General features: G+C 38.2%; 1 protein-coding gene across 1 annotated transcript; it reads right to left on the bottom strand.

Annotated features, from left to right (window-relative positions):
* Window positions 1–628: 628 nt before the first annotated feature.
* On the bottom strand, window positions 629–973 carry LOC148843771 (uncharacterized). The gene has a single exon (XM_088959448.1). The coding sequence runs from the start codon at window positions 971–973 to the stop codon at window positions 629–631; it is 345 nt and encodes a 114-aa protein (XP_088815574.1).
* Between the last annotated feature and the right edge of the window lie 21,252 nt (window positions 974–22,225).

The following is a 22,225-nucleotide window of genomic DNA, read 5'->3' on the forward strand; positions in this document are numbered from 1 at the left end:
TAGTACGAACGAAAGTGATTTTTCAGGTATAAGTTTAACTTTTTTGTTCATTCTCTATTTAACTTCCGGTTAGATGTTTGTTTGTGTTAAGAATAGATCGCCAACCATCGGCGATCATTTTTTTCCAGCCGCCGGTGTCCGTAGGTTCAGATCATACTAGACGCGTATTGCTGCTCAAGAGCATTCACAGGCGACTATTATCACCACCGGTTCTTTTTTTTTTTTTCTTATTTCATACATCTTCTCATCCTTGTTCGGTGCTTTGGTTCTATTTCCAGTTTGCACAGCAAATTCCACAGCCTCTGCTCGTTCTTCACATGCTCGAGCCACCGTTTTGTGCTGCTCTTCTTGCACAATTATTGCATGTATTCGGTTCAATGAAGGTAAAGGATCTGTACTCAGAATATTTGATTTAACAGTGCCATAAGCTACACTGTCAAGGCCCATGAGGAACTGATGAATTTTCTCCTTTTTCCGCTCCAACGCTAGATCGGTCGCCGCTCCACACTTGCATCCACCACACGTACATTGTGGGTCCTTCACATACCTAGCCAACTCCTCCCACATGGTCTTCATCTTCCCATAATATGTGGATACAGTCATGCCTTCTTGTTTGCTATTGGCCAAGTTACTCTTTAATTGGTGAATCCGCAAACCGTTCCCAAAGATCCTCCCAAAGTTCCTTTGTTGTCTCCATATAGGAGATTGTAGATCGTAGCCCTGGTTCTATGGTATTGAATATCCATGCTACCAACATGGAATTCACACTATACCAATCTTCTAATTCGCTGGGATCATCACCAGGTTTCGTCACATTTCCTTCAAGAAAAGCCAATTTCTTCTTCGCCCATAACGCGCTATTCATGGCTTTGGACCATTCGTCATAATTATCACCTTTCAAGATGATCGGGGTCACGACCAAGCCAAGGTTGTCCTGTGAACCGAGATAATAAGGAGATTTTGGATCAGCCATAGTGTAAGTATGGCTCTGATACCATAAAGAATAATTGCAAGGATCGACGCCCAAAAAGAATGGTAACTCCTCTGTCTTTCAATGGAGGAAACAACTAATATATATACAATTACATCAAGACTAAAATTAGCAAGACTAAAAATTAGCAACTTCCTAAAAACTCTAACTTCCGAAAACTCTATATGCAAATTAGCAACTTCCTAAAAACTCTAACTTCCTAAAACTCTATATGCACAATATCTTTCTAAATATGTACGATATCTTTATTAAAGAGCATTCACAGGCGACTATTATCACCATCGGTTCTATTTTTATTTTTTTTCTTATTTCATACATATTTTCTTTTGTTTTTTAAAATATTTAATAAATTTATTTGTTAAAAAGGGTGATAAACCATCCTTATTTGGCCTCTCGAAGGCCCCTATATCTATATATTTTGTTTTTGGGTTTTTGTTGAGCTAAACTTTGTTTATATGCGGGTGGGTAAAGATGGTGATGGAACCCAGGTTTTGACCCATGCTAAGGATCTCATTGATTGGCATATCAAAGACAACCCAATCCAACACCTAGTGCAATATCATAATCGAGTTTAGGGTTTAGGTATAACTTTTTTAGTTTTGCCCACCAGTCTCCAAAGTCTAGGGCATAACTGGAAAATGGTCCTGGTTCAATGTTTCAAGTAAACACACACTACATGTGCTTCAGGTCTAACCCTAGCAGCTGAGACAAACTACCCAACCGACTTGGCAGCACATTAGTGTCAACTTTGGAAAGATAAACCTCCCAGAGTCTATCCAACAGCTGTAAACATTCTAAATTAACACGAGTCTCATAGGTGTCCAATTTAAGGGTAATTACGCAGAAACGCACCAAATATAACACGAATCAATTATGTACTTTTACTCATTTACGATAAATGGATCTGTACATCAATCTGATTGGAACTAAGGGCATACACTATCTAACATTTTATCAATTATTTATCCCTTTATCGTTATGGGGCACTATTTTTACGCTTATTTATTTATTATTGTTTGAATTTATCACTTATTTATCCTATCTTATCCTAATTATTTTTTATCTACTTATCTTTTTTGTATTTTTTCTATTATTTCATTTTGATTCAACTCTGCCCTACACTTTACAACCAGCACCCTTCCCTTTTGAGTTTAATTTGCAAACGTGGATCACCCTTGATCTTTTTCCTTTCCTTTTTTATTGATTTTTTACCATTTTTTTAGTTTATGCATTATTCACTTAATTATAGATCTGTTGACCTATCTACCCCAAAGTGGGTCTTTGTTTAACGAGTGCTTAGTTAGGTTGTCTTCCCCGACCCAACATTAGAAACACAGAGCAATCAACAAACAATATTTCTTAATGGATCTAAATAAGCTAATATAGGCAACTACCCAATCCCAAAAACAATGAATATAAATAAACACTCAACCTAACCAGCAATCAGTTACACACTCAAATCAGATCAATGAGAAAGGAAAATGATTTTAAAAAAGTGAATAAAAAAGAATGATCCAATCTCTAGATAAACAATGAATTCGAACCAGATCTATAGCTTGTCACAAAATCCAACAAGGAACTATGTTCGGGTTGGGTCAACAAGGAAAGTCTATTGGAACTGGTTCGGCAGAGCCGTAACCAACCCCGTCTACTTCCCCTCTTCCTCAAGCCCCAATTACAGCAAGAATGTAGAGCAGATAAAATAAGTAAAGCGAAGATTGAAAGGATTATCTAGGGAAGATATGAAAATAGAGTTTACCTGGTTAACTATCGGCCTAAATTCAATCAATGAATAGAAGGGGGCAAGGACTTCAGAAGAGCTTCATCATGCCTCGAGAACAATGAAGAATACTAAGCACAACTAGGAGGACGCCAAGAAGACAATACCTCAGGAGTGAGCTTCTCTCATCCGCTGTGAGTGAAGCTTTTGATAGCAGCGGTGGTGGGTCCTCTTGTTCAAACAGATATTATGACCAGAACGGGTTCAGTGAACAACTTGGAAATTCTAAGGTGGTGCAAAGTATAACAATGGCAATTGGGGCTAAGAATGGGTTAGAACAATAGTCATTGGCAACCAGAGCAGATGCGATGATCAGCTAGTTCAAATAATAATGATGGGAAGAGGACTAGAGATGTCATTTGACAATGCAGAGGAAGAAAGGGGATAGAGAGAGGACAGAGGGAAGATGTCGTTTGACGATGCAGAGGAAGGGGGCAGAGAGAGAGGAAAAAGGGAAAAGAATGTGAGATAGGGAGAGGGAATCAGGGAAGAAGGTGGGGGAAGAGAGATCGAAGGAGGGGGTTTTGATCCAATCAACTACTACAATGAGTGCTCTACTTTCATCGAGAAAACGATGGGCGGGGGGGCTCAAACAGGGGAAGAAGAAGAATGAAAGAGAAGGGTGAAAGAAAATGATAAAAAAATAAATGAGAGAAGAATAGAAAGGAATCAAATGGAATGTTGTTCTAGCGCCCCCGCTCTTCATCGCAAGGTTGAAGATGATGAATAGTATCCTCAGTCCACGATTCAGCTTCGGTCCAATGAAAGTGAAAGAAGGACGGTGGATACAAACAAGAAAGGAAATGGAGTAGAAAATACAAGAAGAATTAGAGAGGGGAGAGGGATTTCAGAGTGTGTGAGAGGAAGAAGGAAGAAGATGGCCAGGAAGGATTGATTCGTCGTTGGTGTTCATTGAAGATTATGAATAGTGACGGAGAACGATAAGTTTTCGAGAGATTCCCCAAATCAAAACTCTATGGTTACATTTATATCAGGAGTCAGGGGCATTTTCATAAATTTGGTAAAGCTTAGGGGTATGATCATAATTTTTAGAAATTTGGGTCAGTCCAAGTGGGCTCAAACCGGGATTCTAAATGGATGGTTGAGATTTTGGAGTCAAAATGTATTGGGCCAAGACGGACCTAATCCGTAAAGAAGGGTTTTGACATTTCCAATTAAGCGGTGTCGATCCATCTAAGTCTAATTCTAGTATTAATTTTTGGCTGTTATGTCCAGTTTATCTAATTACAATTTAAGTGTTGTTTTAGTGAGAGTGGTCAATTTTTTATGCTCTAAATATATTGGTTTTATGTTTTGTATCTTAATGTTAATTTTTATTAATTTTTATTGGTTTCTTATTATTTCCATGTTATATTTAGGTAAATTTATAAAAAACCTCCTCTTATAACAATTTTATAAACTACCTTTGTGTTTTGATCCTAACAAAAGGCCTCCCCTATAGTTTTGAAAGAAAAAAGTGTAAATACCTCCTTTCTCTAGGCTTTTCAGTAACAAAGATATTGAAGTTACCGAAAATACCCTTATCATTTGTTAAGGCATTATTGTACACAATTTAAAGTTTCAATTCTACCCTCCACTAATTTATTTTTCCAAACAACTTTCTAAGAGTAATTCTCTCTAATCTTCTTAGACAAATTAAAATCAAATAGTTGAAGTGACACAAAAAGAAGAAAAATACTTTTTTTCAAGGTACTTTAGTAAATTTACATGTAAATGAAGTCGATCAAGGGTAAATTTGGTATTTAAAAAATAATACATTACATTGGTAATTTTTTATTTGGAATGCTAATGAAAGGAAGGTATTTCCACCTTTTCTTCAAAAGAGTAGGGGAGGTTTTTGTTAAGGTCAAAACACAACGGAGTCTCATAGGATTCTTAGAAAACCTAAGGAGATTTTTATATATTTTCTATTTTTAAAATGAAATTTCAATTAATTTTAAATTAATTCAACTATGTTCAAGTATAATAATTTTTTTATTAATCCTTATTAAATTTAATTAATAATATTAAGTTTTTACTTTTTAGTGGAACTTAAGTTGGTTTAGTATTAGCAAAAATTAATTATAAAACTAATAATTATTAGATAGTTCTATATTAGTTTTACATTAATATTAGTTTTTAATTTATCTTACTTCTTTTTATTAATTAAACTATTTTATTATATTAATAAAATTATTTTTATCCATAAAAACAATTAGTAATTATTTTTTTTATTGAAGTAAATTAATAAATTATTTTTACCATGTTAATTCATTTTTATTATTTTTGAATGGAATATAAATGGATCATAATATTCATGATATTTTATTCAATGTACTTAACTAGTTGTTGACTCAAACAATTGAACCATTCAAACCATCACTCGACCTTATTTCTAATTTTGGGTTTCTTAAAATTCGCCTTGTTCGACTTAGGCAAGCAATGAGATCCATCAAGGGTCAAATATTTGGTATGTTAGGGCAATTTAGGAAATTATCTGAGTGGGTAATCATAGTGATAGGATTGGACCTTTATCAAATAAAGTGAATATCAAAATTTACACTCTTTATGACAGAAACCTAAACTGACGGTATTGGATTTCAATTGTATTTGAAATTTGATTTGCAAAATATGTTTATATGCTATACTATTATTTTATGTAAAAGACTTGCAAAAAAAATTTAATCTCGAGATCCATTTGAACAAAGAGTGTGACACTGCATTTTCTAGTCAAGGAAGAGATCATTCCCTGTGAGTAGTGTTTTGATGATTATGGAACGAGAGGTTAGGTGTAAGAGACCATTACAGGGTTGATTATCTAATGGGTTATATCTCACATAATCCCATTATCCTTGGGTCCTCATAGGGTGACTAAATTCAATGATCATTTATGAGTACATGTTAGGCCCAACTGAAAACAAGTTGATTGGGTTAGGGGTTCACTATCCCTGAGTAGAGAATTCAACCTAACCTCTTTCAGGTGTAGGGCCAAACCCTTATAGACTTGTGTGAAAACTTTGTGGGTTCCATGCCATATAATATTGAGGCCCAAAGTGGCAATGCAACACCTTAGGATGTGAACCATTAAAAAAATGGGCTTAAGGCCCATTACTAATATGATTAGTTAAGAGTGTCATGTGATTTAGGTTCAAAATGGGCATAGATCTGGGTATGGAGCACCTATTCTCTTAAGAATATAATGCTTATCAATTAAAAATAAATTCCTCATTCAAATTTGATTTGGATCAACTCCTAATTAGAGTATGAGAATGCTCTATATAAGGGACTAAGAGGGGAGGAACAAATTCACTAATTCTTCAATCTCTTGCTCTCTTCTCTTCTCCCTCGCCTCCTATAAACCCTACTTCTACCTAGTGGAGGGACTGATTTCCATAAGTTCTCTATTGTATTTTTACAAAAAAAAAGAAAAATAGTAGAGGATATTAAGTTCACATACCCACATTGATCTGAGCAAGTTGGGATCCAGTTTTGCTGAAACGGTGTTGCTAAATTGGCTTCATGTACACACTGCACCATCTTCACTTGGAGGCCGATTTTAGGACTAATATTGGGCGTGAACTAGCACTTTTGGAGTTGCACACTGTAGTCTTTATATCAGATATGATCAATTTTAACTTAGGTTTCAAATATGGTATGGTTCAATGCAAGATCAATCCCGAAATTTCAAATTACAAAAACAACAGGAAATCAATTTCCTGGGTTGGATTAGAAAAATTTTAAAAATTCTACCAGCCACCAAACTACCACTTTTGGAGTTGCACACCATGCTCTCTCTCTCTATCTCTCTCTCCATTATTTTCCACTATTCATCTCCAACCTTTAAACAACGACATAACTATGACCCCTTGTTGTAGCATTCAATTTCAGGCCAACATATAACTCAGCAACGACAAGATTGAGCATAGATCATATGAAGCATTATCTTATACTATCGATTTCTACATTGTCATGGTTGCAAGTCAAGGGACATATGAAATATTGGTTGTCTGCCTCTACACATTGGTTTTCCATTGGTCATATTAGCCTTTATACTTTGACCCACATTAGTATTCTGTTGGCCATGTCAACCTCTATGCCTTGACCTACGTCTGTCTTCCACTGGTCATGTCAGCCTATATGCCTTGACCTACGTTTGTCTTTCGTTGGTCATGTCAACATCTATGCTTGACCTACATCTGTTTTCATTGGTCATGTCAACCTCTATGCCTTGACCTACATCTGTCTTCCATTAGTCATGTCAGCCTCTATGCCTTAACCTACGTCTACCTTTCGTTGGTCATGCCAGCCTCTATGCCTTGACTTGCACCTTCTTCCATTGGTTATGTGAACCTCTATGCCTTGACCTGCGCTTATCGTCCATTGGTCATGTCAACACTTATTCCTTGACCTGCGTCTGTCTTCTATTGGTCTTGTCGGTCTCTATGCCTTGACCTATGTATGTCTTTTGTTGGTCATGTCAACCTTTATGCCTTGACCTATGTCCATTTTCCATTGGTCATGTTAGCCTCTATGTCTTGACCTACGTCTGTTTTCCATTAGTCATGTTAGCCTCTATGCCTTGACTTGCGTCTATCTTCCATTGGTCATATCAACCTCTATGCTTTGACCCGCGTTAGAAAATTCATTGGTCATGTCAGCCTCTATGCATTAACCTGTGTTTGTCTTCCGCCAGCCATATTAGCCTTTATGCTTTGACCCATGTCAAAAAATCATTGGTTATGTCAGCCTCTATGCCTTGACATGCGTCTATTTTCCATTGGTCATGTCAACTTCTACACCTTGACCCACGTTTGTCTTCCGTTGGTCATGTCAACCTCCACAACTTGACCCGCGTTTGTCTTCTGTTGGTTGTGTCAAACTCTACACATTGACCCACGTCTATCTTCTATTGGCCATGTCAGCTTCTATTCCTTAACCTGCATCTATCTTCCATTGGTCATGTTAACCACTATGCCTTGACCTGCATCTATCTTCCGTTGGTCGTGTCATCCTCTATGCCTTGACCTGCATAAGTCTTTCGTTGGTCATGTCAGCCTATATGCCTTGACTTGTGTCTTTCCTCCGTTGGTCATATCAGTATCTATGCTTTGACCTACACCAGAAAACTTCGTTGGTCATGTCAACATCTATGCTTTGACCTACGTTAGAAATCTCGTTTATAAGTCTCCTTGCTTTGACCTGCACTAGTATTTTATTTGAGTCAATGGAGATGATATAAATGATAATAAAAAAATTAGAAAAAAGAGAAAGAAAAGAAAAACAAAAAAAGAGAAAAATAGTAAAGGAAAAAAATAGAAAAGAATGAAGGATAAATAACGTCTGAAACTCTATAACAATTATTTTACATTGTGCTATGTCAAAGAGCAGTTATGGTATTTCAATTTCAGAACCTCTATTAAAACTTGAAATATGTTATTAGAATCTTTCAAAATGTTCTAAAATAAATAAATAAAGAATATTTGTTGGTGTTTTGTGATTGTGTTTTGCAAGAAGTTTGAACATTTTGTCTTGTCTAGTCTTGATGATTGATCTGCTTGTCTTTAACATGGTTTTCTTAGTGACAAGTTTACCTGATTCCATAAGGTTTTTGATACCTAGGAGATGTCGCTTTTCTAGAAAAAAATAAACAATTTTCACATTATGAGTTGTTTCTAATATGATTTTCTTTACGACAAGTTTACCATGATTCCGTAAGGTTTCTGATACCTAGGAGGGGTCATTTTTTCATAAAAAGTAAACAATTTTCACATTATGCTAAGTTTGGAAGGAGTACGAATGCAAATATGTACAGCGTAAATACTTACAAAATAATACAAAAGTTAAGGTTTTGCACTCTACATATTTGCATTTGTACTCCTTCCAAACTCAACATTGTTAGTTGTTTTTTATATGATTTTCTTAGTGACAGATTTACCTTGATTCTATAAGGTTTCTGATACCTAAGAGGGGTCATTTTTCTAAAAAATATATAGTTCACATGCTTTGAGGTGATTTTGATATGCTTTTTTTTGCGGCAAATGTACCTTGATTCCATAAGGTTTCTAATACCTAAGAAAGGCCACTCTACCAAAAGCAAATATTTTAAAAATTATGAATTTATTTTGATGTTTTCCTTTATGGCAAATGTACATTGACTTTGAAAGTTCTAAATACCCAAGGAGCGGTCACTTTGCCAAGAATAAAATAGTCTGAACATGATGAAACAATGTTGCACGGGAATTCCTCTTCTTCGCCTCTCCACTCACTTTAACCCTCATTCCTTATCTTTCCCCTCTTTCAAGCATGCCCTTCACAAAAATCTCTGTGTACTTCTTTTTGGTATATGTTGTTTCCTAATTTCCTACTTCACAACAAAGAGGGGCAACTGTCAACACCCGATTTTTGCTTAGTCCGCCACTTGAACCTCCAATTTACCCCAAACACCCAATCAGAACCATCCGACCTCTCCAAAACACCCAAATACCCAAAAACACTCAACTTTCAACCCCAAAGCCCTCAAATCCACCATTAGATCTTACTCAATACCAATCCTATGGTCTTGATTAACACCCATCTACACCTCAATTCTTAGATCAGACGCCACCATAAAACCTAGACAACCCAAAGTACTCACCCACAAAATTTTAACTCAATATTCCTCAATTTACCCTCTCATCAAACAAAGATTTCATCCGAAGCCATCTCATTGGCCCAAACATGCACAACCTAGATCCCCTCAATCTAAACGCATCTGAACCGATCAGACCACACCATTAAACTCTGGATACACTAAAACACTTGCCCATAAAGTATCAACCCTAGATTCCCCCATTTTCCCTTCCATCAAACCAAGATTCCATTTCAAATCATCCTACTAACCCAAATTCCTTCGATCTTGACACTCCAAGACTAATCAGACATCACCATCAGATCTCGGAGATCTCTAAATACCCAGCTATAAAATTTCAGCCCAAAATACCTTTGTTTGCCCTTCCATCGCACCAAGAATTCATTTTGAAGCTTTAGATTAACCAAATCAAGCCCTTTGTAGATCCGGCTGATCCGGGATCATTTGACCCAATATGACCCCACCAATCAACTCAGAAGGTCCAAAAATATTACCCTGCCAAATTTCAGTCAAAAATACCCCCATTTACCTATCTATCTAAAAAGATTCTATTTCGACAAATTTTGACAAATTTTGCTGGCCCACATACACAAAACCACTCTCATTGGTCAAGACCATCTCAACCCTCTGATATTTAGCCCAAAAATCCCCACTATTAAACCAGAAACCTGGTTTGACCCCTTAGACCCAAATTGACCCAATTTTCTAAAACTATCAAAATATCCTTATATTTCCCCAAATTTACCAAAATGCCCCTAACCCTAAAAGTCCAACTAAGTTTTCAATTTAATCTAATCAACTATTCACCCTCTTCGACCTTCGAAGCAGCGGCAACGACTAATTCCGATCTCCACCTCCAACCTCTTATCTCTCTCTCTCTCTCTCTCTCTCTCTCTCTCTCTCTCTCTCTCTCTCTCTTCTTCTTGTTCTTGTTCTTCTTCTTCTTAGTTTTCACTCTTTTCCTTCCCCTGTTTATCACCATTGTTGCAGCGGCGGTGGTGCACCTCATCTCCTCTCTCTCTCTCTCTCTCTCTCTCTCTCTCTCTCATCACTCCCTTCCCCTCCCTCCATTATTTTCCATCGGCACCACCCAACCAAATGGCTGAAATCAACTCAAAGAAAAAAAACTGTTCATCTCCTCCAACCTTTAAACAGCGGCAGAACTGTGATCCCCTGTTCCAGCGTTCAGTTCCAGGCCGACATACGACTCAACAGCAGCAAGCTTGAGCACAGATCATCTGACGCATTATCTCGTGCTGCCAAATCCTGCATCGCCATGGTTGCAAGTCAAACAACTAGAGCCTAGCTGAAATTCCCTTGTTCCGTTGACTAAATAGGCCGAAATCCTATCCAAGTATTCTGCCTTTGTTTCTCCTGTTTTCATTTTCTTTTCTTTTCTTTGATTTCTTTTTATTTTATTTCCTCGTATAGCCTCTCCTTTTCCGCATTTTGCCGTGCATGCCGGAATCAGACAAAGGTAGTGAACGGAACTGATGACGAAGTTTCACCAAACTTCCAGTGGAACCTTCGTCATCAATCCAATCCAGTCATAAATTTGTTCCATAAGTTTTAAATAGTCCTATAAATTTAATTTGAATTTATCAATTGTTAAGGAATCGATTACTTGTTGTTTGCTTTACCTACTTATTCTTTGTTTGATCGATTTTCTCCCCGAGTGATGACCGTTACTATTCTGCCTCCCAGTTAGTTTTGTTGATCTATTATTTGTTCTGTTGATCATATTCATGTTCAATATCCATTTGTCACTTCTCTTATTTCGTTGATTTCTGATTAGTTTATACTACCTTTTCTTAGTTTTAGTTGTCTGAAACTGAGTAGTTACTTCGTGTTATTGAATTAAGTAGTCTGAATTAGCTCGTTCCATCTGTATACAGTAGACAAAGAAAAATGCAAACAAACAGATGCTATTTGACAAGGAGAATGTACATATAATAAGAAAAAGAAAGAAAGAAAGGATGGTGCTGGTAACCGAGGGAAGACGGTAGATCAGGGGAAAGCTATACATTCATCGATTCAAGGCGAGAAATGATGACAGGCCGGGGAGGGGGTAAACAGAACTAATCATAAAAGGAAAAAAAGAAAGAAAAATAAAAAATATAAAAATAGGTAAATCATAAATAAGTTGAATAGAGGGGAGAATGAGCTACTGAAAGAGAAACAATAAAAGAAATAATATACAAAAAAATCAAAAAGTAGAAAAATAAAAGATTAAAAAAAACAAAAAAAGGAAGGTAATTCCATACAACAAATAAACAAATTGGGTTTTGCAAGGAAATAAAAAAAACTATAAAACATAAAAATAAAATAGAATAATGAAAAAAATAAAATAATGAAAAATAAGAAAGAAATTAACAAAAAATATATAAAAAACAAAAAAATAAAAAATGATAAGGTAGATTCTCTTTTATGATGGTTTATTTTGTCTTTATGCTTGTTTGGAAATTCCATGTGGGCTCCACCTATTGGACCCGGGAGGGGTACCTAACCCTTTTCCTCTCCCATCTGAGTCTTACCCAGGCTGGTTTAGCTAGTGCCTTGGGCCGTTGGAGTCACTATTTGATAAAATTGCTTTCCTTTATGCCATTCTCAGAGGTCTCATCACCTCTATTTCCTCAAGTGATATGTGGCAACTCCATTTCCAGCCCAAGTGAGTAGTTTCCTGATGCTCATAATCATCAACCCTTGCTTACTGCTTTTCCAACATACAATTATTGAGCCTAACAACAAGATAAACCCAGATGATGACTTTTTATCATCTAGGTTTGCTTGGAAATCAACATCTATATCCCCCATAACTTGCAATGCATTACCCTCAAAGACAAGGCAATAATCCTTGGTTCATCAACAATATTTGAGTATGTTCTTCATAGTAGTCCCATGTCCCTCTCTCGGGTTGGATTAGTATTTGCTTGTTGCACTAACTTGTTTTATGTCAGGGTGGATACACAACATTGCACACATGAGGCTCCCTACTATAAAGGCATAAGGGAACTTCTTCATATTCTCTACTTCCTTAGGAGTCTTTGGTGTTATGCCTTTGAAGAGAGTGACTATGTATAAAAGGTACTGGACCCTTCATAGAGTCTTACATGTTAAACCTCTTTACAATCTTATCTATGTAAGCAAACTGAGATAGCCTAACTCGCTTCGCTTTATCTCTAGAGTTCAAGTACTAAGATGTAGGAGGCTTCTCCTAGGTTTTTCATAAAGAACTTCTGTAAAAGCCATACCTTAACTTTAGTTAGTTTTCCCACATCATTCCTAATGAAAAGAATTTCATTGACATAAAGTACAAGAAAAACTACATTTTATTCCACTAACTTTCTATACACATAGGGTTCATCCTAGTTTTGATCAAAGTCATAATCTTTGATTATTAAATCAGACCTAATATTTTTTTTTGACCAATAACAACAGCTTCATTAATATTAAAAGAAAAGAGGGATTATGGATACAAGAGGGGAGATAAAATATCTTACCTCCCCAATAACAAAATACAAAGAGAAAAAAATTAAAAACTAGCCCAAAAGACATACTCCCTATTCACCCCTTGCTTGGCCAACCCAGCCACAAATGAGTTGGCACCCCTCTTCACGTAGTTGTATTGTATCTCAATGTCCCTGCACAACCATAAGAACTGTTTCTTTTCATTGTTATAGTTCCACAATCCACCGTCTTCTTTCTTCAACCAACTAACCACCACCTTCGGATCACCTTCAGGATCAAACGACTAATATTTAATTCCTTTTCTCTATGAATTCCTTCAAGCACTGCAAGGATCTTAGCCCTAAGAAAGTCACATTCTCCAATAGGGCCAGAGAATAAAGCAATAACATTCCCTTCCTCATTCCTGAAAACTTCTCCAATCCCAAAGGGCCCTGGATTCCTTATACTACTGCCATCAAAATTCAACTTTATAACACCCAAGGGGGGAGGGGACCAAGAGGGACAAAGAGTCCTCTTGCACCTAGCAATAGAAGCAATCTCTTTCTAATTTCTTAGCAAGTCATCCATAAGAAAGTCTGAAAACAACTCCAAAGATTTTAGCGAGTGGACAACCCTTAAAAGGATTAGGTCTAACAGTTCTTCCAGGGTTCTTTTCTTGTCTGAAAAAATATGTGAACTTCTTTCTTCCCACAGTGACTAGCACACAGCTGCCCTAATACTCCTCCACATAGTCTTCCCTCGCTTCTTTGGCCATCTGAAAAAATAAGGAGAGAACAAGCTTTGGACACTCTCCGGTGGATTCCAAGAACACCCAAAGCGGGAGAAAATCCACTCCCATACAGTTTTAGTAACCTTACAAGAGATCATGAGGTGGTAGCCGGATTCCCCATCAGCTTTACAAAGAGTACATCTATTAGGAAGTAGACAATAATTGGGTCTCTTTCTCTGAAGTAAGTCAAATGTGTTTATTCTTTCTAGGAACATTTCCCAAAAAAAAAAAAAAAAAACTAGTCCAAGGAGGAATAGGCTTGCTCCATATTTCCTTAGCTGGAAAGGACAACCCAAAAGGGACTGAAGGTTGAGTTAAGGTTTCAAAGAATGAAGCACAAGAGAAAGTACCAAAGGTAGAAGGGGTCCAAAGTTTGGTGTCTTCCTTATCAGAATTTAGGAAGACATTCTCAAGGGTGGCTAGCAACGGTAACAACCTTTCCAAGTATGTATCCCTAATTTCCCTACGAAGTCCTAGGTTCCACCCAAAACCAGAAGTGAAGTCTGAAGGAACCAAGAAAAAAGAAATAGTGATGAGGGCGAATTTGGCCCTCCAATGAAAATGACACATGGCACCTCAAAACAAATAGGTGACACCTGGAACCACTTTGGCAACAACTTGCCATAGCCAAGTTGATGGTGTCCCACCTGGCGGCTCAGGCGCGGCCTGGCAGCTTGGCCCTGGCGCAACCTGGCGGCCTGGCACAGGCGCGACCTGGCGGCCTAGCACAGGCACCGACCTGGCGACTTGCAAGACGTGCTCGCTGACGAATTCGGCATGCATATCCAAACACTCCCATGATCGTTGGAAGTTGGCCCACGTGTCGAACGATCTGAAGGGTGGTCAACGTGCATGGCGGTTACCTCCAGGAATCTCGAACCACTTAGACAACCTCGCAGGAATCTCGGATATGGTGCGTGAAGCCCACGCCAAATAATGCCTATACAAAGGCACCAACCCCAATGACATGAGGGGGGGCAAGTAAGCAAGTTTTAGCTCTCAGACTTTGTGATTTTTAGCTCGCAGTCTACTATGAGAGTACTGACTTAAGCATCAGAGTTACCTAGCCGGGTTAGCCACCCCAGGTCCTCTGACATTTGGTTCCCTGCAGGTCTCTAAAGAGCAACAAAGCTCATCAATTCAGCTCACCACCAGGCAGCTTGGAACCTCACAGGCAGCTCAGCACCTAGTCAACCCAACACCTCATAGGCAGCTCGGCACCTCACAGGTAGCTTGGCACCTGGTCAGCACAGCATCCAGGTCCTCATCCAGTAAAAATTCTCCACTTTGGCCTCTGAATCATCGACCACTTGGAAGCAGACCAAATGACGAGATACTTAGCACAAAAGATTGATACATGACCAAAAAATTGATTCATCAATTAGCGTCATCTGTGGGAAACGCTACAAAAAACTAAGTTTTCATCCTCAAAAAAGGCTAAGTCCTCTTCTTCTAGAAAGCTAAGTTCTCACATTTTAGAAACTAAAAGCTCTCACTTTCTAGTTTCCATTTTTTATGAACTCAAAGACTATGCAGGAAGTTGATGGCTAACAGACTAAGCAGCTCTACCAACTTTATTTCAACTCGGATAAAGCCTCACCAATCCTCTTCGTGAGGTACCCTCTATAAAGGTGAGCTCTTCGTGGCTTCCGTGGGAGTAGGCAGCCAATAGACTGCATGGATGCCCCTGTTGGTCGAGCCTTCCAAGGCTCCCATGCGAGCTGGTGACCTAAAGTCAGTAGTGTTGCCCCCGTAGATCGAGCTCCTAGTAGCTTCTTGTAGGAGTGGGTAACCGACGTCACTAACGAGGTTGATGCAGCGCAGCCGTAGCTCTAAGGAGCCGACCTGGCGTGGCCTAGCCCAAGCGCGAGCTGGCGGCCTAGCCCTGGCGCGGCCCAACGGCTTGGCACAGGCACGACTTGGCTGCCTGACCCAGGTGTGAACTGGCGAACTGATAAAAGGCTTCGGCATGGGCATACAAGACCCAATTGCCTCTTCGGCATGGGCAAGATCAAGGAGAGTGGACAACGACTTGCTCCTAGAGCCTAAGGGCCAAATTATTGAACTAGCGAAGACCCCCTCACCATATAAGACCCAGTCGCCTCTTCGGCATGGGCAAAATCAAGGAGCGGACTACGAGTTGCTCCCAAAGCCTAAGGATTTGAAACGATGCTTACGAGCTCATTGAATTATTCATTCTGACCCAAAAGGAGAAATCTACTCCCTTCGTCGAGTTACTTTTGGCTCGGGAGTGGGGGGGCAAATGATGAGGGCGGATTTGAACCTCCAATGATATTGTGACACATGGCACCTCGAAACAAATAGGTGACACCCGAAACCACTTTGGCAACACCTTGCCTTAACCAAATTGATGGTGTCCCACCTGGTAGCCCAGGCGCGGCCTGGCGGCCTGGCCCTGGCGTGACCTGGCGGCCTAATCCAAGCGTGACCTGGCAACCTGGCACAAGTGCGACCTGGCGGCCTGGCACAGGCACCGACCTAGCAACTTGCAAGACGTGCTCGCTGACGAATTCGACATGCATATCCAAACACTCCCATGATCCTTGGAAATTGGCCCACGTACCGAACGATCCGGAGGGTGGTCAACGTGCATGGCGGTTACCTCCAGGAATCTCGAACCACTTAGACGACCTTGCAGGAATCTTGGATATGGTGTGTGAAACCCACACCAAACAACCTATATAAAGGCACCAACCCCAATGACATGAGGGGGGAGCAAGTAAGCAAGTTCAAGCTCTCATACATTGTGATTTTTAGCTCGTAGTCTACTATGAGAGTACTAACTTAAGCATCGGAGCGACCTCGTCGGGTTAGCCACCCCGGGTCCTCTGACATTTGGTTCCCTGCAGGTCTCTAAAGAGCAACAAAGCTCATCAATTCAGCTTGCCACCAGGCAGCTTGGCACATCATAGGCAGCTCGGCACCTAGTCACCCAGCACCTCACAGGTAGCTCGGCACCTGGTCATCATGGATCCAAGTCCTCATCCAGCAAAAGTTCTCCACTTTGGCCTCTAAATCATCGGCCACTTGGAAGTAGAGCAAATGATGAGGTATTTAGCACAAAAGATTGATACACGACCAAAAAATTGATTCATCAGATAGGTTCAATTTTCGAGTCTAATATAGCATACAAGGATGGAAACTGGTCCTTTAGAGGTGAATCCCCTACCCAAAGTTGTTCCCAGAATTTTATTTGGTTATCAGAGTTTAGACCATACCTGATCCAAGGGGAAAAAATTGGAAGCAAATTATGAATGGATTTCCAAGGAGAAGCAGTTGTAGCCCTTGCCAAAACTCCAGGATCCCAGCCCATGTATGCTAGTCACAATCTTAGTCCACAATTTATCATTTTCCAATGTAAACCTCCACATCCATTTTCCCAACAGAACCATATTCATTTTCTTGATGTTACCAATCCCAAGACCTCCTAGTGTTTTACACTTAGTTACCACCTCCCAACTCACCCTATGATCTCTCTTCTCCTCTCTGGTCACCCATAGAAAATTCCTTATTAATTTTTCCAAGAGATTGGAGACCTTTGAAGGGATCCTAAACACTGACAGGTAGTAAATAGGTAGGTTAGATAGGGTAGACCTAATAAGAGTAACTCTCCCTCCTAAAGAAAGATAATTTCTTTTCCAAGTCGCAAGCCTCTTCTCAAACCTCTCCACTACCGGATTCCAAAAACTTATATTCTTAGGATTGTCTCCTAAAGGGAGGCCCAAGTATGTCAAGGGCCAATCCGAGATTGCGCAACCTAGCTCACCTGCAAATTCCCTTAGGTCCCTTTCATCCACATTCACTCCCACCACACAACTCTATTCAAAGTTCACCTTGATGTCAGATATCTGCTCAAAGAGTTGTATTGCCAACTTTAGATTATGGATCCAATTAATGTCCCCTCCTTCACAGAACAAGATTGTGTCATCTACAAACTGTAAATGTGTTAGAAGATCCTCCTCCTTTCCTACTCTTCACCTTCTTATCGGATTCCTCGAGCCTGCTCTATAGATCAATCTCCCAAGTACATCAACAATCAGGGTGAAAAGATAAGGGGAAAGAGGATCTCCTTGTCTTAAACCTCTCAAAGCAGGAAAGAAGTCAACCACAATTCCATTCACCAAGATAGAATAATGACAAGTCCTGACACAACCCCAAATCCATTTACACCACCTGTCTCCAAAACCAAAACTCTTCAAAACCTCTAACAAGAAAGACCAATCAACAAAGTCATAAGCCTTCTCCAAATCCAATTTGCAAACCACTCCCTTCTTCTTTGACTTCCTAAAGCTCTCCAAGCTCTCATTTGCAATGAGGATCTGATCAATGATCTATCTTCCCTCCACAAAATTACCTTGGTTGGGAACAATAATAGAGGGATGCACCTTCTTTATCCTAAGAGACAACACTTTTGCAATAATTTTGTACAAGCTAGTCACCAAAATGATATGTCTAAAATCCTTTGGTTGTGATGCATCTTTCTTCTTTGGGACCAAAGGAATGAAAGTTGAGTTCAAGCCCGGATTTATTATTCCCCTTCTGTGGAACTCTTCAAAAACTGATCTAAGATCGTTCTCCAAATTATCCTAGCAATCTTGGTAGGACATTGTGAAGCCCTTCGAACCTGGAGCTTTTGTCCTATCCATTGAGAATACTACTTCATTTATCTCCTCCATATCAAAACTCTTTTCTAACCACTCTCTCTTCTTTGCACTTAAAGTCGGCCAATCCAAACCCTCCAGCCACACTCTTCCATTCAGAGGCTTTCTAAATATATATTTGAAGTGGTTTACTATGGCCTGTGCAATTTCTACCAGGTGGAACAAAACTACTCCATCAACTTCCAATTTAGAGATAAAATTCTTTTTTCTCCTCCCACTTACCACTGAATGAAAAAACCTTGTATTTCTATCTCCCTCCTTTAGCCACTTACACCTGGATTTTTGCCTCCAACTAATTTCCTTCTTAACCAGGATGTCCTCCAACTACCTCCTCAAAACCCAACTAATTTTCACTAAATGGAAAGACCTAATATTCCAACTTCAAGCTTACTTCAACCCATATATGGATCTATTGAGCTTATACGCCATGTGTTCTTGACCCTTAGCAACAAAATTTCTGGCTATTACATGTAGATTTCTTCTATAAGATCTCTATTCAAGAATATAGTTTTAACATCCATCTGCCAAATCTCATAGTTAGAATGTGCAATAATGGCTAATAGAACCCTAATGGATTTCAGTATGCCTATAAGAAAAAATGTTTTTTCATAGTCAATTCCTTCATTTTGAGTGTAACCCTTCACCACAAGATGAGCCTTGTATGTCTCAACCTTACTGTCAAGGCCCTTCTTCATCTTGAAGACCCATTTGCAACCAATGACTTTTACCCTTGGGGCAGGTGTACAAGAGTCTAAACTCTGTTACTTTTCATTGAGTCCATCTCGTCTCATGACATCTTCCCACTTCTAAGAGTCTATATCTAACATAGTTTCCAATAAGTCAAAGGATTTTCATTGTCATCGGCTTCCAATAATAAATGATTATTGATCATAGTCGTATCTAATAGGATGCTCAGATATTCTGGTAGATTTTGTTAGTTGGGGTATGGGATTAGTAGTACTTGTAGATGGTTGGGATTCTTCCATTACGTTAGTGGTCTCTTCTTTAAGAACCATTTCCTAAGGAGGGTGATCATTGAGAATGTAGTCATCCTCTATGAAGTGTGCATTTTTGTTGGCAAAGACCTTTTGTTCAATTGGGTCATAGATTAGATACCCAATAAAGTATTTAGGGTAGCCTGCAAATAAGCATTTGGTTGTTGTAGATTTTAGTTTGTCACACTTATGTTTTTGCCATGTTCTAGACAAACCTAAGTAATAAAGTGTTAGATACTTAGTTTCTTACTAATCCAAAGTTCATAGGGAGTCTTTGAAACCGACTTAGTTGAGACCTAATTCAATATATATATATATATATATTGGAAGTTTCTAATGCATAACCCTAGAAAGATAAGTGTAATTCTGAGAGAATGAGTAGGGATCGAACCATATCCATATCTAATAGTGTATGATTCCTTATTTCGGATACACCATTTAATTATGTAGCCAGAGGGGTTAATTGTGAAATTATTCCATTTTTCTTGAAGTGATCATTGAACTCATATGATAGATACTCACCTCCTTGATTTGATCGAAGTGCTTTGATCCCCCTAATTAATTGCTTCTCAATCTCTTATGTTAATACCTTGAACTTTTTAAAAGACTCATATTTCTGTTTCATTAGGTATATGTACCCATACTGTGAGAAATTATTAGTAAAAGTAATGAAGTAGACATATCCATCTTGTGCCCTTATATTCATGGGACCACATGCATCTATGTGTATTATATCTAACATACATATGGATTGGACTTTTCTAGTAAATGGCCATTCGATCATTTTGCTTTGTGGGTATGGTTTACAATCTAGCAAATTTTTTATGTATAGAAAATTCAAAGGACCACCCTTAACTAGTCTTTTGATCCTTTCTTTGTTAATATGGTCAAGTTTGAAATGTCACAAGTAGGTAGGGTTAACGGTTTCATGAGTTATTTTCATGGAAACAACGATTGTTATTCACATTAATTTCTAGGGAAGGATGCAATATATAGAGACCATTCTTCATTTCTTTAGTAGCAATAACTTTGTGTTACTCAATTTAGTAATAACCATATTACCAAATAGACAAGAATATCCATCATAGCTAAGTTTAGAAATAGAAATCAAATTTTTTCTTAACTATAGAATGTAAAGACAATCTTTCAAAATTAAAATTCCTTCCCCAAAAGATAACTCTATTCCTATAGATGTAGCTGCAATAGTTCATGATGTTTTCATGTAAAGCATCACGTTGCTATCACTTAAGTTTCTACTTTTCTTGAAGCCCTACAATGTGTTGCACACATATGACGATGCACTTGAGTCAATACACCAAGAAAAAGCAGATGTAACCAATAAAGTGGCCTCTATAATATAAGCTTTAGTTTTACCTTTAGCGGGCTTCTTCTTAATGGATTCTAAGTACCAACAAGTAGTTTCTCCTCTATTTATCAAAAAAAAAAAAAAAACAAGTAGTTTCTCCTCTAATGCCTTGTCTACTTCTAAAAGTGACACTCGTCGATCCATTTATCAATCTTTTGCTTTTTGTTAAGGCACCCCTACTTCTTTTGAGGCTTCTTTTTTTTCCTACCTTATCTTCTTATTTGCTTTCTTGCCTGTTTGTACAAGCATGGGTATGAACTTATCCTTCTTAATCAGTTCCTTAACCCTTTACAATATATTGTTGAGTTCCTATAAGTTCATCTAGTTTATATTATAGTTTAATACAAACTAATCAAGTGAATAAAGAAGAGAGGTAAGGATTGCATCAATATTTATCTCATCATCCAAGTCAGAACCAAGAGATATTAGTTCGTTTATGTAGCAAATCATCTTCATGGTATGGTCATCCGCTAGTATACTCTTAGTCATCTTTGTGATCATAAACTGTTTGAGGACATTTGCATGGCAAAACGATTATGCTCCTCAAACATCTTCAAACTCTATAGTATCTCTTTTGAAGTAAGGATATCCTCATGCTATTTCTAAAGAGATACATTGATTGACACAAGAATGTAACATTTTGCAAGAGAATTCTTATCTTATTAGTCATAGTATGTTTTTTTTCTTTCTAAACTCAGGAGCATCCTCTCCAAGATCTTCAGGAGCATCTTTAGTCACAACCTTTTGTAAATTTTCAAACATAAGAACAATATTCAAGTTACAATTTCAACCTATGTAGTTAGGTCCTTTGAGCTTATAATCATCACGCAATTAGGATAGGGGATTGAATGTCATTTCTGAGAGAAAGAATGTATAGTCAATTTATGACCTAAAATCATGTGTCCTACCAAATATGGGATTTTGTCTAGGTTATACTACCATTTATTCATCTTTGAGAATTCTTCATATCCAGAGAATGAGGCATTTTCACACTTCTAAGAGTGTAAGGAATCACATAGTTGCATAGGCCAACTGTTTCAACTACATAACCCTATCATTTATGTGAATGATACCTTATCCATTCATCTAATGAACTTCCCTTTAGCCTCTATCATATTAAGGTTCATTGTCATTTTAAGTTAAGCCTCTTCCAATAGATAAGTGTAGGCCCATCACATAGAAACATAAAAGGTATTGTGTAGAGTCTTCCAATAGATAAGTGTAGGCCCATCACATAGAAACATAAAAGGTATCGTGTAGGCCCATCAAGTGTATCTCCATTTGTTATTTTATCAACTCACCATTTCACCAATAATGAAAAGCTTTTAGATATGACTTCTTAAGTTCATCCCTATCTCTAGAACTTATATAATAGTGAGGGAACATTTAAAATTTCAATCCCAATTGGTCTAGGGTTAAGTTAACAATGGTGATTCCCACTAGCCTTTATAAGACTAGAATTAACACCAAATCTACATGGGTTAAATGAATTAGATAATTCCTTTTGGGAGGAATTTGAAATGGATTTAGTTTGGGAAGGGGATTA

This window comes from Nelumbo lutea, chromosome 8 (assembly GCF_056320005.1).
Source record: "Nelumbo lutea isolate HS-2025 chromosome 8, American lotus-T2T, whole genome shotgun sequence".
Classification (NCBI taxonomy): domain Eukaryota; kingdom Viridiplantae; phylum Streptophyta; class Magnoliopsida; order Proteales; family Nelumbonaceae; genus Nelumbo; species Nelumbo lutea.

What these genes read in the sequence shown, in the direction of transcription:
- LOC148843771 (XM_088959448.1), bottom strand. Translation starts at nt 973, where the DNA reads ATGGCTGATCCAAAATCTCCTTATTATCTCGGTTCACAGGACAACCTT.